Below are 15716 nucleotides of genomic sequence, written 5' to 3'. Positions count from 1 at the left end.
CGATGATTTTCTTTCAACAATAGCTTTCTGTTTTCCACTCTTCTCTAAAGACTAAATTTTTGAAGTACACAACTAATTGTTTTCCCAGCAACAGGTTCTCCCAATAGTCGTGTGGATCTCTGCAACTCCTCCAGAGTCTCTATCTGATTCTTTGATCAATGTTCTTTTTAAGCTGCACAGCAGCTGTATTTATGTTAATATCACATTAGGTCACAGGTGACCTCTAGAAATTAGAATTAAATGACCTTCAAGATTGTTGGTGCTAACCAGACAAAACATGGAAAAACGTTAAAGGGGTATGAATACCTTTGCAAGGCAAAGGATTAATCATGACATTTTGACTGGTCATTAACTTCAATAACTTAAATGGTCATTGATCATTTCTGATGAAAGATGTTTTGTTTTCTGCCAGTATGAATGTCCTTGTCAGATTAGACTCAGTCATTAGTACCTGCCTGCGTAGCAACTTAAAGACATTTCTGATTGCATAGGAAAATTAATCGCCTGATGCAAAAGGGAGAATTTGTACAGATATTTAATCATTTATGTGGAGCGTATCGTCAATTGAAGGTGGGAACAGGAAAGATGCTTTTTTTCTCCATGTCCCTGGTGGGATTTCTTACAATTTTTATTTCTAAAAAAAAAAAAAAAAAAAAAAAAAAAAAGAAGAAAAGAAGAGAGAATAGGGTTACTAATACCATCAATTTATTTATTTATCCTCAAATTCGGTAGGATAGAAAACAATGAATGACTCAACTAAAAAATAAACAACACCTAGGAGGAATTATGAACTACCATTGAGGATTTAAATTACATTACAGTAATTCAATTCACATTTAAATAGATCAAGGAAAGCTCAAATCCTTTATTTATTTTTCTTTATCCAAGAAAACATTCAAAACAAGTAAGTAATATTGTATTTATCTATTTATTTATTTTTTGGTGGTGGTGGGGGCGGGGGGTTACACAGATTGAGAAATCAAAGCCATTGTAATCACAGTTTAAAGCATAAAAAATTTATCTGGTAGCCCTTTTAAATGCTTTGGTAAGATTAGATAAGGTATATAAATATCTAATCAGTTGCATTAATTTATGCAGCGAAATAAATTAAATGAAGAGTGGCTGAAGTCATGACGGTTGCATCGTTTCTTGTTTTCTCCTTCCTCAGAAAAAGCCAGTTTGGTCTCACATCCTGCTGCTTCTGATGTCATTTAGGCTTCTGTGGCTGCAGGAGTTTTTACCGCATCGCTGTGATAAACGAAAAAACTAATAATAATCTCATCTTGGTCAAACTGTCATGCGCTTTGAACGTACTTGTTTTTATTCATAACTTAAAATTACAAATTTATTTCCTCTTTATTTCGTCTGGAGTTCCCTGAAACCGGTGACTAACCGGAGCGACTTCTGCTTTCTCGCAGCCGCCCAGAGGGAGCAGGGTTGCAGCAATACCTGAACTTGTGGTCAGAAGGGAGACGCAGACCCAGTCGGTGATCTCTCCTGCTCTTGATGATTTGCCTCTGAAGATCCTGGACAGAGCAGCTGTCCCCGCTGAATATGAAGCCTGAAAACAGCAGCTTCCCTTTGAGGTACATCTGTCACACACACACACACACACAAATAAAATGTTTTATATTTAAACACACACACGCACACACACACACACACACACACACACACACTCATGATTGTCAAGTGAAAGGGAAATAAGGTGAGGAAGGATTTGGAGGTTTGTTGGAGAACATTTGTGAACAAACACCATGATGAGGACCAACGGAAACACTTGAGGATTAAATTGGGGTTTTCACATAAAACAATTTTGTTTTATATGAAAACCCCAATTTAATCCCCAATTGGGATATTGTCAATATCCCAAGCTTTAAACTTCTCACACAGAAGCAGCCATGAAACCTATAGTGACTTGGGGGGAGCTGTAGATCTGTGCCGCTTAGGTGGGCCAGTATGACTAAAGGGTTACAGTTTTTTGTACACTCCACAAATCTGACCTTGAAACTAGCAAGAATCACAGTGGAAAGGTTTTGATGTGTTTTAGAAAGGCTTGGTCGAAGGCCATACAGACAGACCTAATTGGCAAACCTTTGAGACTTTAGATACTTTTGCAAAATTTCCTTTCCGCTTCACTGTAATGCCCTGGATTTCACATGAAATTCCAAACAATTTTATTTCATTTTATTTATTTTTTTTGCTGTTGCGATGTCAGAAGAACTCAAAGATTTCTGAGATATTTGAAAGCTACGTTGTGTTTTTAATTGGCGCAAACCTAAGAAACCATTAGAACTGGTCTTAACAAAAACCTGTCATTTTTATCCTGTTTTCAGAGTTGAAGGATCCAAAGAGCAAAATTTGACCTTTGCACAGGATAAATATGTTTAGATTGCCCAGTCTCCACGGGTGTGCACTGACAATAGCAGCGCTGTCTGCGGATAAGATCCCTTGGGCTGCAGAATTTAAGCACTAATATAATTTCATGCCACGATGATCCCAGTCATTTCTGTTTGATTTATGGAGAGAGGAACAATTTTTTCACTGTACAGCAGAAATCAGTCTAGCAGATATCGTGACTTTGGCCCAAAGATTAGCGCTGTCTTTAGTGATTAAGAGGCAGCTCTTCCTAATGCTTGTCAGCTCAAACTATCTTTAGGATAAATGTGGCATGATGGAAAGGACACTGCTCCATCGCTGGCCATCTTTTTGCTGCTGCTGCTGCTGCCGCCAAGTGGCAGCCGTGAGGACCTGCAGTGTTCGAGCGTGCAGCCAATTGCAAACTCTGCATGCAGTGAGTTCACCTACTAAGCACATCCCAGGAGCAGCACTGTGTCGCCGCTGCAGCAGAACGCTCCCCGGCCCAGAGCCTGCCATCCCGGCCGACAGCTGGTACCCAACCAGGCGAAAAGAGTCCATCTGGCACTGTGGGAACAACAAGCAACCTGTTACTGGGTGCTTCTGCAAACTGCTGACTGGTCTATGTGTCAGTTTCTGTCCGTTTGTTTATGCCACACCGCTTCTATCCTTGAAAAAGTGCAAATCAGCATCAATAACATTCCTGCTGATTGAACTGAATGTTGACAACAGTGATGCTCTCTGATGATGATGGTGCTTGCCCTTCTGGCTCGATTAGAGACGTAGTTTGGTATTCGTGTGTGATTATACAGGCATGACATGTTTTATCTAGTTACTTTTCTTTTTACTTAATGTACTGCAGAAGGTTTTGTTCACACCTGGGTGCATGGCATGGTCCTGTGCTTGTTCCTCCTCCTGTAGAGATCCTCCAAAGCGTCCCACCTGGTCGCTGTGTGCGTGTCGACAGGCTGCTGAGGCGGGGTAACACACACCACCAGTATCTGCTTGCTGTCAAGAGGTTGGCCCTTAATGAAGGCGTCGTACTCCAGATCGGTGACCACCGGCATCCGTGTTGCACTGCAGCAGCACCTTCTTCTCCGCAGCTCCTCTCCCCGCAGGGCAGCTCTCAGCAGAGCAGGGCACGTGGTGAGAGGGACGGAGGGAGCAAGAGGTACCATACCTGCTGCACCGCAGCTGGAGGGGACAGCTTCAGACTGGGGATTGTGCGAGAGAGTCACTGACCTGGGAGACAGGCACACTCGTGTTGGAAATATGGTTAAAGCAGGACATTTACATACACTGTCTGAAAGGACGCTCTCCAGATCTCAGTTTCTGATGTGGAATCAGACTAAAAATGTTTCCTGCACCGTTTGTGAAATAGAATCGCCTGTGGATGTATTGTAAGGCAACGTCTCAAAAACACTGCCTCTTTCTGCGACATCAAAGAAAGATGAAAAGAAAGCAGGCAAGATACCAGGAAGATAATTGCGGACTTCCACAAGTCTGGTTCATCCTTGGCTAAAATTTACAGATGCCCAAAGGTGCCATTTTGTCCACAAAATGCAGTTCAAAGCCTTCAGCTGATCCAAAATGCTGCAGCAAGAGTTCTGATGAAAATCAACAAGAGGGATCATATTTCTCCAATTTTAGCTTCCCTTCATTGGCTTCCTGTTAAATCAAGAAAATCATTTTAAATTCTCCTTCTAACGTATAAAGCCCTTAATAATCAAGCTCCATCATATATCAGAGCTCTGATTACCCCGTATGTTCCTAACAGAGCACTTCGCTCTCAGACTGCAGGTCTGCTGGTGGTTCCTAGAGTGTCTAAAAGTAGAATGGGAGGCAGATCCTTTAGCTATCAGGCTCCTCTCCTGTGGAACCAACTCCCAGTTTTGGTCCGTGAGGCAGACACCCCGTCTACTTTTAAGACTGATCTTAAAACTTTCCTTTTTGACAAAGCTTATAGTTAGAGTGGCTCATGTTACGCTGAGCTACCTTTATAGTTTTACTGCTATAGGCTTAGGCTGCTGGAGGACATCAGGATCTAATTTTCTCACTCTGCTGATTTCTCCTACTGTTCTCCAGTTTGCATTGTTTGTTGTTATTTCCACTTTTAACTTTTTGTTCTCTGTCATTTTTTCTCTTTATAGTAGGTACACCTGGTCTGGTGTTCTGTTTGCTATGACACCATCATGGAGGGCAGATAATCTGACATTACCATATAACATAGAAAGGATTCCTGGATCAATGTGTGCTTCTGTTCTTTGTCTTCTCTAACCCCCAGTGGGTCGAGGCAGATGACCGTTCACACAGAGCACACAGGGAGTTTTCCTCCCTGTTAAAGGGGAGTTTTCCTCTCCACTGTCACTTCATGCATGCTCAGTATGGGGGATTGCTGCAAAGCCATCAACAATGCAGACGACTGTCAACTGTGGCTCTACGCTCTTACAGGAGGAGTGAATGCTGCTTGTCAAGACTCGATGCAATCTGTTGGGTTTCCTTATGTAGGAAACTTTTTGACCAATCTAAGCATACGTCCAAATTAGTTTCAAACACGGTCATTGTTTCAGAGTGACCACCGCAAAGTCTTGATATCAGTGAGCAGAGCTGAAAAGCAGGGTGTGAGTAAGTGGTCCTACAAATCTGTCCCAGTTAAACGAGCTGTCAGGAGGAGTGGGTCAAAATCCCTGCAAACTATTGTGAGAAGTTTGTTGAAGGAAACATAAAAGGTTTTACCCAAATCATAAAGTTTAAAAGTAACTGTACTGAATGTATGAAACCTTTTAATTCAAAGTGTTTTAAAAATAATCTCTAGTGTGCAGTACTCTGTAACTCTATAACTGTGATGTATTTTTTTTTACTTTTATTTTAACCTTTCTGATAAGTTCATTCTCTGTTGCTCTGGAACTAACTTTAGATCAGATTAGCTGTTTTTTAATTAATGATAGTGTGTAACTCTGTGTTTTTGCCACTGTCACGCTCCAATTTTCCCATTGTGGGATGATACAGGAGTGTCCTATGTTCTTATCGTGTTAAAGCAACTTTTCTGGCTTTTAGTAGAAGTAGAAAAAAAATTTTTCTTGATCCCAACTGACCGGAAACAGTAAAAGTTTTGTTGAATTTAATGTCAGACAGAAACAAGTGTTTTTGTGTCTTTTTATATGGTGTATGTAAATATCTGGTTTCAGCTAGAAGGCTCTGAGGAATGCATCAAATGTTGTTTTTGTCAATTATAAGCCTTAAAATGTTTCCACCTCTCCGTAACACAAGCGGCTCTTACTCAGGTTGGATGTGGCCGTGGATTCGAAGAGGTCCGATCTGCATGACAGGAGACTCGGTTCTGCCTGGTTTGTTAAGTTTCCTGGAAACAAACAGGTTTGAAACATAAAACACTAATTTATCGAGCTTTTTAGCATTAGAGTGTATTTGATCTAGTTTAGTTAAAGCGTTAGAGATGGATTCTAGGATGATAGAAAAAAATGGGACCTAAAATGAATATGTGGAGAATGGGCCTGCGGCAGTATGTTTGCCAGCAACGCTGAGTTTCTTCCCTCTACACAGGAACATTTCATATAGGACTGAACAGTTTCAGTCAGGGTCATCTGCTTATATGGGCAGGTTTGTTAGTTTTTGTTTGTTTTCATCGGTAAAGACAAAAGGTCTAATGCTGATTTTGAGTCTGCCGTTGTCGTTACACTCTCCCAGCCTCTTATCAACAGCAGCAAAGTCAAAATGCAAGTAAAGCAGGCCACACATAAGCTCCAAACACAAACAGATCTGTAAAACGCTGATAAGGCAGACAGCAGTAACATCAGGAGGGACCAGATCAACAGCCAAGTGGCTTCTAAAGACATAAAAGAAAGGAAATAAGGAACAACAGGAGCAGCAGCAAAGACCTGTTGAAGCATCATTTAAATATATATATATATATATGTTTTAATGTATGGACCCCAGATATTTAGTTTTACTTTATAAGAACATAATAGTTACACTTCCATCCATCCATTTTCTAACATGTCTATCCCTTATAAGGATGCGAGGGGTGCTGGTGCCTATCTCCAGCTGTCAATGGGTGAGAGGCGGGGTTAATAGTTACACTTGAAAAAATTAATTTAATCATAGCAATAGAAAAGTTGACTCTATAATTTCTACTTGCAGCAAAATGCATGAGACCAATCCATAAAATGCAGAGTTTATACCCCTTGAACTTATTCCACCATCTTCCACGTGTCTGCTGAGTATCCTGCACGGCTTGTGGTGAACTGCAAATCGGGGCCTCTTGATGTTTTCTCTCAGCGATGTCTTCTTCAGCTCTTTCTTCCATTTAGGTCAGATTTGCTCAGCGCACAAACCAGCTGCGTTCGCTGAAATTAAACCGTACAGGTGGGCTCTGCTTACCCGTGTGGGTAGCTTGTTTGTGTCCGATTAATGTTTCATTCTTTCGTGTGATTGGGTCTTATCTTTTTATGCTTTTATGTGAGGCTTTGGTTTTTCTCTGTGTTGTAGCAGGTGGGTTTTTTTGTTTCTTTTCTTTCTGTAATGCACTGTCGACTTACTCAGTAATTGGCAACTGGCAGCACTGGATCTATTTTAGGGGTCTGGCATCCATACAATGTATCATTTTCTATCCACTTCATAAATATGCACTATTTTGAGCCTGAATATCAAATTAACTCTAAGTTTTAAAAAACAGAAACATTTTGGTTTGTGTTTGTGACACAATAATAATAAAAACAAGCATCTTAGATTTTCGCTGGCCTAATCTTACCAAAGGTCACCCTGATGATTTATTAATGAGCTAATCTGTGCAGGATATCAGGAAAACTCTGTACAGCACCTCTGTATCTGGACGAGGCGCTCCTGAGGTTTCTCTGCTGATGCCGAGAGGCCCTTCCTGAGCTCATCCCCCCTGCTTCTCCCAGCATGCAGCGGTGCAGCCTCTTTCCGTTCAGGTGAGTTCAGGGAGGGCAGAGCAGCCGACTGCGCCGCTCGTCCCGGCCGGTTCCACGCTCGGGCCCCTGGCAGTCGCCCCGCTTCAGGACACTCGATCCCTGAAGGAGAGGGAGAGGTCACTGACGTGCACAGAAAGCGAGCGACACGAGTGACCGTGAACAGGATCCTGATGGAACCATTCAATAATGTTGAGTTTGCAGGATGAGGTGAGACTGGAGTGTTTTAGCTTCAGCAAACTACTGCAAGCCCACCAGGTCAGCAAGGCTCAGCGGACATTTTTTCGACGCTTTGCAGCATGAAATGCCTCTGGCGACCAGCCTCTTTGTCCCACCTTGTAACAATGAGCAAACATTATGAGGACATGCGAATGAACTCCACTTGTAGATACCGACGGCGATGCGATAACATCCCAACCAGCCCTGCGCCACGGTCCGCGCTCTCTGCTGAAGCCTCTGCAGCGCCCTCGCAGCAATCCCTCGCCGTCTCCACAGAGCTGACGGCTCCGCCTGCTGCTGCTCCTCTTTGACCATCTGCTGAGTAAAGCTTCAACGTCTTACTTTGGCCATTTAAGGAAAATGTTCGTGTCAAGAGGGACTGATGAGAACATATAGAGGCAATGGCTTTGGTCTAATCCTTGTCAATTAAAATGCTTCTAACCAGGTGCTCTGGTACAACGAATAAAAGAGTCTTACAGGTGTTTTTCTCAGGCTCCTTTCGCTCTTTGGGACCCGACATGTTTGCTCCGTTAGCAGATGACGCTCCTGAGCAGCAATGGAGCTGAAATTTTCCCCTGTGTGCAGATAAGGCTGCAAGAAAAACAGACTGTGTGGAAGAGAACTGTTACCAAATCTTTTATTTGAACTACTGGAGAGGAAATTAACTCACCATTTTCTTTAACCGGCTTTTATTAGTGACAAAAGACAGTGGAAGGTGGACACTCTCGTTTTGAGATCTGAACCTGAGCATTCCCGACATCCCACTGAAGAGCCTCACCGAGATCTCGTCTGAGACCTGCAGGAATGAAAGGAAGAAGCAATTAAACAACAACATGCAACAAACTATGGTTAAGTTAGTTATCTCTGGTCCTGGCTCCCCTGGTCGCTCTATGTTCTGCATCATTTTCCTGATCAAAGACCCAACGTTCACCAGACTCTTATTTTAAAAGTCAAGCCAAGCGCTCTAACAGCATTCCTGGAGTCTTTGAAAGAGAAACTGCTTTTCACATATTTTAGGATTTTATTTTAAGCTGTGTGCTCTGGTCAGATGACAGGAGAGTAAACGTAAACTTTTTTAACACGCACTTGAAGTCCCGAAGCTTAGCTCACTCCACACATTTTGTATGTGTGTGAGAGAGAGAGATGGTAGTAGGTTGGATCTGAGCTTCATTAGGGAGAGTTTATGAAGCCCAGATTCCATTATTTGCTGTAGCTCTGTAACAGTGACATTTTGGACATTTTTTAATCTCCCTTATCTTCCTGCTCACTGCATGTGGCGAAGACAGACGTGGTCCAGCCACACCTGCCCAGCCTTGTTTGTCACAATTCAGTAGTTAAGTAAAATTAGTTGTAACATGTTTGATTATTGCTTGGTTTATAGATGTACAAATTGAATTGAACAATGTGACTAATGAAAATCTGACCTTCCAGATAAGGTCCAAGGTTGACATGTCGTGTTCTCTTGTTTGTCCTATTTTGAAGAACGACTAAGCCCTGTTTCACATAATATTACACGCTCAAGGAAACAGGACGTCACGGATTAAAAGTTCTTAGACAATCTGATTAAGTGAAACGCTTCAGTTAAAATTATTTCAAAGGGATTGTAAGAGATTGCAATAAGTGTGGCAGTGGTGATTCTGTGAAAACTAAAACTCAATGTGGGAAAAAAATGAACTCAAAATAATCGTTAGGTTTTCCAAAAGATTTACATTTTAACTTATGCACCAAAAGCAAAAATGTTCATCCTAAGACATCTTTATCAGGGTTGGAAGGTGCTGTGTGTATTTATACCAGCCATTGCTTAAACCTCAGAGAATTAAAAAGTAAATATTTGCTGCTAAACGTTTCTTATCTCGATTAATTAAAAACGCTTTCTGTTAATCTTTAGAATATTTCGTTTGTCATGGTTTCAATATTAATTTCAATATTCATGATTTTGATGACCACAATCTTATAGTTGGCAGAGTTTTACAGTAACAAAGAAAACTGATTCCACCCGATGTGAAGTATCCAAAAATGCAGAGACAAAGGGCAACATCCCCATCTGTAAAAGTGACTGTTGTCCTTTTCTGTATGGAAACTTTGAAATCAAGGCACAGTTTAGTTGTGGTGTTATTGGTTTTACATGGATGAAGAATAAAAAAATAAAAGACTCAGTTCATCTTTTGCTGATTAAGCCAGTAATTCTCACCTGAATGACAATATTCCCCCTCAGTGTGTGAAATGTCTGCCATCTCCACTCCTTTGTTGTGTTTCCGTAAATATCCAACATGAATCCACCCTCCTTGTCCCACACGGCTGTAATAGTGGAGCTGTGGGAACAAATATCGCACAACTGAACGAAATATACCATCAAAGCTATCACAGCATTAAAATATTCAGCGTTATTTCTGCATTTATACACACAGAGAGAACAAAATGCTTGTTTTTCCTAATACTGGTACCTATCATTGTTGTATGAAGGCATTATTTATCATCAGGTGTGTTTAGCTCAGGGCCTCATTAGTGGCTGTTTGCCTTTAAAAAACTGAATGGATCACTGAATAATCAAGGCCAGAGGTGTTATAATTTTCAGCCCAAATAAGTGAAGCAACAGAAATGTTATGAGATTAGGAGTCTGAAACTATGAAAGAGTAAAAATAAAAAAATAAAACTTTGAATTGCAGGTCTGAACTCACCTGAGAGGGTGTGTAACAGCCCCGTGACCAAAAGGCGTGATGGTGGCTAGAGTGACGGGCCGCTGGCCGTCGCTGAACACGTTGGTGTAGAAGCCTCCGTTAGGCAGACCTGAGCGGCTCTGGCACACCGCCACGCAGCCTGACAGGTAGCTCACAGAGCACGGTCAAGGGTCAAAAGGTCAACTCCTGGGGACACATTTCACACCTGTGTCTGTCGCCGCCATCCGACGTGAACCAATCAGTGAGGATACTATATAAACGAGGAGCCGTCGTTGATCCTGTAGTGCAGCTTCTGCTGGACTGGACCGCGCAGCTTCACTTCTGGTATCACAGGCATACCGTTAACCAGACGAAGAGGCGACGTCCCTCTTCTTCTCTGAGCAAGATCCCCCTTTCCGTCACCGTAATGACGCAGAATTACAGCTTTACTCAGATCCTGCTCAGATGGTGGCAGATTTCTACAAGAAGGCAGGGTCGATAATTATATTTTAAGTCCTATTATCGGTAGCGGCGGAGCCTTACTAAAATATCCACACGCTTTTAAACCTTTCAGACATTTTGCCGCCACAAACGTTTGGGAATTGCACGCCACAAACTAGATTGTTTTCCAATATTTCTACTAATACAATTCATTTGTGTTACTCTTAACTCCGTAAATAAAATGCAGTGCAATTACCTTCAGAAGTTATCTCCATGAATAGAGTCTCCAGGGGAACTGGTTAATTTGTTTTCTGAAAATGTTGAAACTATGGGACACATCCACCTAAATCTAAAGGTCTAACAAGGAGAGCTGTGTTCAGAGAAGCAGCTATAAGGCCCAAGGTAACTCTGGGGGAGATGCAGAGATCCAGAGCTCGGTTAGGAGAATCTGTTGACAATATTTATACACTACTTTACGTTGGTTTTCATGAACAGTTTTCCAAAGAACTGCTAACACCCTTATGTTTCCTCTGGGAATAGCTTCTATTAGGAAGTCTTAGCACAGTAATAGTCCCTCTGACAGGCTGCTTTGATCATCGGGTACAAAATGCTTTATAAAGTAACCCCTCACTGTCCACACAGTTGCCAAAGATGCAGAAGCAGAGAGTAAAAAAAAAAATACCCACTCAGGATTTCGTGCTTCCCGCAGTCGCTCCACCACCCACCGACTCACTCTGATGCGTTCAGGCTCTTCACGGGGGCGCTGCTCTGGCTGAGCGATCCCACCTGGACACAAAACACATCCAGCTGAGGCAGCAGCGGCGCCGCAGGGAGACGGTCAATAACACAATGCTGCAGCGCCACGCCGTACCTGGGTCTCTGCCGCCACAGGCTGAGATGGAGATCCTGACCGCTCTGGAGCGCGCGGCTGTCGGGGAGTGGGAATGAGAAACGTTGTCATTCATTCTATTACCCGGTGTAATTCATTCACGTGCGCTGGATTTGTATGAGCGTGTAAGTCAATGAACCGAGTGTAACTCGATAGCCTCGCCATCGTTCATTAACAGAGAGAGAAGAGCCTCTGCGCTACGCTAATACATCTGATCTGGTAAACCAATACCCACACTTCCACAAGCTTGCAACCAAAACTACCCCGCAGGAGCATTCACATCCACAAGCTTTTGCCGGAAAGGCACCGTTTGTAAATTGGCTGTGGAGTTATAATCCCGTGCTATATACACTAGGATGATCGTACAGTAAGTTATATTTAGGATGGTGTTTTTTTTTTTAGCATGGCTTCATTTGTCTTTTAAATGGGATCTAACTAAGATATGGACAACGAAGAGACCCTGAACATTTGTGAGGCAGAGTTTTACTTTTTTTCCAGCTGGACAATCCTGCCTCTTGTTAAACAACTAAGTGTTTGTTGTTCCATTGGATAAGATTTATTTTCTCCCAAAAAGAACCACTAAGTGACTGAAACTACGAGCTAAATGTCCATGGAGATTAAACCGGACCAAGCTTAGGCTGCTGGGGGATGTCCGTGCCACTTTTCTGTCCTCTATTTTCTCCTGCTACTCACTATGTAAATAACCCTCATGTACTCTAACATGAGGATGGAAAGTTAGTCTCCATATTAATAATATCAAAGCATGTTAGACAATTAATACAACCTGAAATATGTGGGAAAAGGAACATTTAAAATGTTTCTGTGAGATGGGGAGGCGGAGGGATCTTCATACTGAGCCTAGTTCTGCTCGAGGTCTCTTCTTGTTAAAATAGGATCTTTTCACCCGACTGTCGCCACATGCATACTCAGCAGGAGGAATCGCTGCTAAATCAGTGGATTGATGTAATAAGATAATAATTTTTAGGGAGATAACTTTCACTAACTGATCAACTGAATTTGGCTTTAGTATTTTGTAATATATAACTCAACTACACTGTATGTAATTTGCTTTTAATCTGACAATATTTGTAGATAATCATGTTGGAATAACATGATTTTGCTGGAACTAAATTCTGACCAAATATGACTCTAATTAGATACATATGAACTGAATCTTTTCGCCTGGAAAAGTGCATTGGTACCTTGTTGGGAATTGATCCCATATGAATAAAGTTTATTTTATTGAATCACATAAGTGAAGGACTAATTATCCTTATAATGGAAAAAAAACTAAATTATGAATAACAGAAAAAAGTAAATGATTTAGGAATGTTTTCATTGTTTTCTGCATAAACAATGCCTTTTTGCAGCTTTTTTGCACAACATTGGTTGTTTTCCATCTATGCCAGCTCTTCCATCTCCGTCTGGACATTTTAGATTTATTTTGGTCATGCTGCTTTTTCTCAGTTTCGACACTCTGTCACCTAAACGCCATCCAACTATGTTGGATTTATTTGTCTCCCTTTCAAAATTTTAAAGACACATTTGTCTTGTGCAAAATATGCTTTCTGAGATTAGACCAGCTGTTACCCCCCCCACCCCCGACTACGAGGGCCTTTATGAGCCTCACCAGTCTGAACCATAGTTACTCGCTGTTACCGGTAAAATATTAGCACAGAAAATCCATTTCAGAAGAATAAGAAATTAGTTTTAGACACTCCAGTTAAATGATAGACCTTTTTGATCCAAGAATCCAAGACTATTATTCCTTAATAATGTGTCTGGCATAGCTAAGTTTGACACATCATGATTTATAAACTATAATTTAGTTCTTTATTATTCCTTAAGACATACATTCACCTCACATCAAATTTACCTCCACTGCAGCTTTGTTTTTTCTTGTTTTCACACTGATTTGGTTTAACCTGTCTCTCAATATAAGGGTCCCCCTCTCCTGTCTCCTCCTTGGCACCGGCAGACACCTGGCGAGGTGTTTTCCCCGTCTTCAGGGACCTCCTCTGTTCCTCTGTCATCGCCGCTGGGCTCCTCAAGCGGAGCGACGCCCCCGCAGTCAGATCGTGCCAGGAGTAATTCAGGATATTGACAATGCCGCGGGGGATGCAGTCTTTCTCTGACCACTTATGCTGTGAAAGTAGATGAGCCAATTCCTTTAATAAGTGAGGGGCTGCTCGCCGGTAGGCGTCCATTGGATCCTTTGTTACCGCACTGACAGATGACGATGAAGGATCGGGTTCTTCATCCTCACAAGCTTCACATGAGGGTTGCTGGTTGCTTGAATCATTGCTTTCACCCTTTTGGTCCTCCTCTTGCTGACTGTAGGAAAAACGGGTTGTTATATTAGACAGAGCTCAGCAACAAAATTATAGGGAGGATCTTACCACCTTAGTGGTGTGCCTTCCAGCCGTGGCCCTCCTCTTGTCGAACTAAAATGTAAAATGTTGCCTTTAATCTGATTTCTTCTTGTTGGCTGCAGAGAGGCAAACGACGAATGTGGATTTATGCCTTTTAAAATAGAGTCAGCAGAAACGAATGAACTGAAGCCCACCTGGTCAAAGAAAAACACGGGACCACCCCTGTGTGTCTGCGCCGCACCGGCAGAATCCATCATGTCCTGCACGGGTCAAACAAACTTAATTTAAACAAAACAAAACTGGCACGCACATTTTATGTGGATTATTAAATCTGTTACACAAGTATGACACTGAAAAGACAATAAAATTAATAGACTACATTTTCTAAAGGTACTTACTCTACTAAATGAAATAATTTTACTCAGATTAACTATTTAATTACTAAATTAGTTAGTTTCTGCTAGTTGACCATAGCCCCAACAGACAATATGTGCCAATTTAATATTTCCACATCTGAAAAATCTTTTTAAAATGTTTCAACCCAAAATCCCTTTCTCTGATAAATATCTAAAACCTACAAGTAACAATACGTCCTGCCCATGAGATGAGACTATGTTGGGTTCATGAGAACCGAGCGAGATGAGATTCTAGCATAATTTTAATTCACACTTTTAGATAACAGGCTTCATAAATACAAACTGTGTTTTCAGGAATCTGTGATCAGTGTAAAACATTTCAGGCTAGATTTCAACAATCTACACTGTGTGTATTTCTTTTAAAGTTGTCTAATTCTAATGTATGAAGTTAAAATGCCAAGAGGACAGAAAATGTGTGTTTTTTCCCCACAAACTGAAGTTTCTTAAAAATAAACTTTGTTTCAAAAGCTCTCTGCGTGCTCAGTGTAAAATAATCATATTATTGTATGCCCAAATAGTCATTTGGGCATACAAATAAGTTTAATGGATGCATAGGATCTTCTCACAGTAGGCATGTCTGATGGGTGCTCCTGGGCTGAAAAATCAGGATTAGTTCAGGGCTGTCCCTGAGGCATCATACATCAAAGCCAAGACGACGAACTCAATGTGTACACGTCATTTTTGCAGCCTGCGTTCTCTCTTAACGGGGAACAAATTGGGACAATGTGGTGTAATATGGGTTATTATTCTGTTTCTGATCACTGAATGCATTTAATTATGTATTAGTGTGATTAATAATATATGTTTCAAGGATTCATTTAATAGATTGTTCATTATATGTGACTTCTTTATTTATTAATTATATACTAGTATAATTTAATAGAGCATTAATATGTACTAGAGTTGCTAGAACTGAACCATAATTGAACCAAACATTCTAAAACTAATAACTTTGAATATAATCTAAATGGTTAAAATGCCTGATATTTATTGCAAAACAAAATTCCTTCAATACTGCAGAAAAAGTCCTATGGAGTTGTTTTACTCTACTATAAAGAAGCAAAAATACCTTAACAACGGGCCAAGGTAAACTATCTACCTTTGTGACAAAGCCATTGTGCTCACCTTGTTGCTAGGATACCCGCCTCTGCACACGTCTCCTGGTTTACATATCGTCGATTCATCAAATGCAAAGGCTATCTGTCACAGTGCAAACAGGAAAACCCCAACCCCCGAAAACAGTCTGGGCCCCTGGAGCTTCGTAGACCCGCGGAACAAGTGGCATGGGGCTGCTGCCGCGGCTGCTGCAGTCAGGTGTGAGCGGCCAGGTAACCTGAGACCCTGACGCGCCTGGAACCTCAGAGAAAGTGATGAGTTTAGCGCGCAGTGTAACTTTGAGAGGTCACCCGGACACG

General features: G+C 41.5%; 1 protein-coding gene across 1 annotated transcript; it reads right to left on the bottom strand.

Annotated features, from left to right (window-relative positions):
- Nucleotides 1–962: 962 nt before the first annotated feature.
- Nucleotides 963–15659, bottom strand: LOC105938531 (uncharacterized protein C3orf20 homolog). The gene is made up of 17 exons (XM_036147759.1): nucleotides 15427–15659; nucleotides 14080–14145; nucleotides 13390–14001; nucleotides 11496–11552; nucleotides 11311–11410; nucleotides 10456–10662; nucleotides 10205–10354; nucleotides 9718–9838; nucleotides 8197–8322; nucleotides 8004–8117; nucleotides 7700–7841; nucleotides 7196–7409; nucleotides 5639–5719; nucleotides 3237–3600; nucleotides 2809–2925; nucleotides 1450–1592; nucleotides 963–1248 (listed from the first exon to the last, which is right to left on the bottom strand). Exons 3-17 carry the CDS (start codon nucleotides 13718–13720, stop codon nucleotides 1212–1214), a joined length of 2304 nt encoding a protein of 767 aa, XP_036003652.1. The 5' UTR covers nucleotides 13721–14001; nucleotides 14080–14145; nucleotides 15427–15659; the 3' UTR covers nucleotides 963–1211.
- Nucleotides 15660–15716: the final 57 nt, after the last annotated feature.

Source organism: Fundulus heteroclitus, chromosome 2 (assembly GCF_011125445.2).
Source record: "Fundulus heteroclitus isolate FHET01 chromosome 2, MU-UCD_Fhet_4.1, whole genome shotgun sequence".
Taxonomy (NCBI): domain Eukaryota; kingdom Metazoa; phylum Chordata; class Actinopteri; order Cyprinodontiformes; family Fundulidae; genus Fundulus; species Fundulus heteroclitus.
This window is presented reverse-complemented; position numbering and strand designations above follow the sequence as displayed.

What these genes read in the sequence shown, in the direction of transcription:
- LOC105938531 (XM_036147759.1), bottom strand. Translation starts at nt 13,720, where the DNA reads ATGGACGCCTACCGGCGAGCAGCCCCTCACTTATTAAAGGAATTGGCT. An exon ending in CGGGAAGCACGAAATCCTGA is followed by an intron (nt 10,663 to 11,310) that starts GTGGGTATTTTT and finishes GCCTTCTTGTAG; the next exon opens with AAATCTGCCACCATCTGAGC. An exon ending in CTGCTCCTGGGATGTGCTTA is followed by an intron (nt 1,593 to 2,808) that starts GTAGGTGAACTC and finishes TGTGTGTGACAG; the next exon opens with ATGTACCTCAAAGGGAAGCT.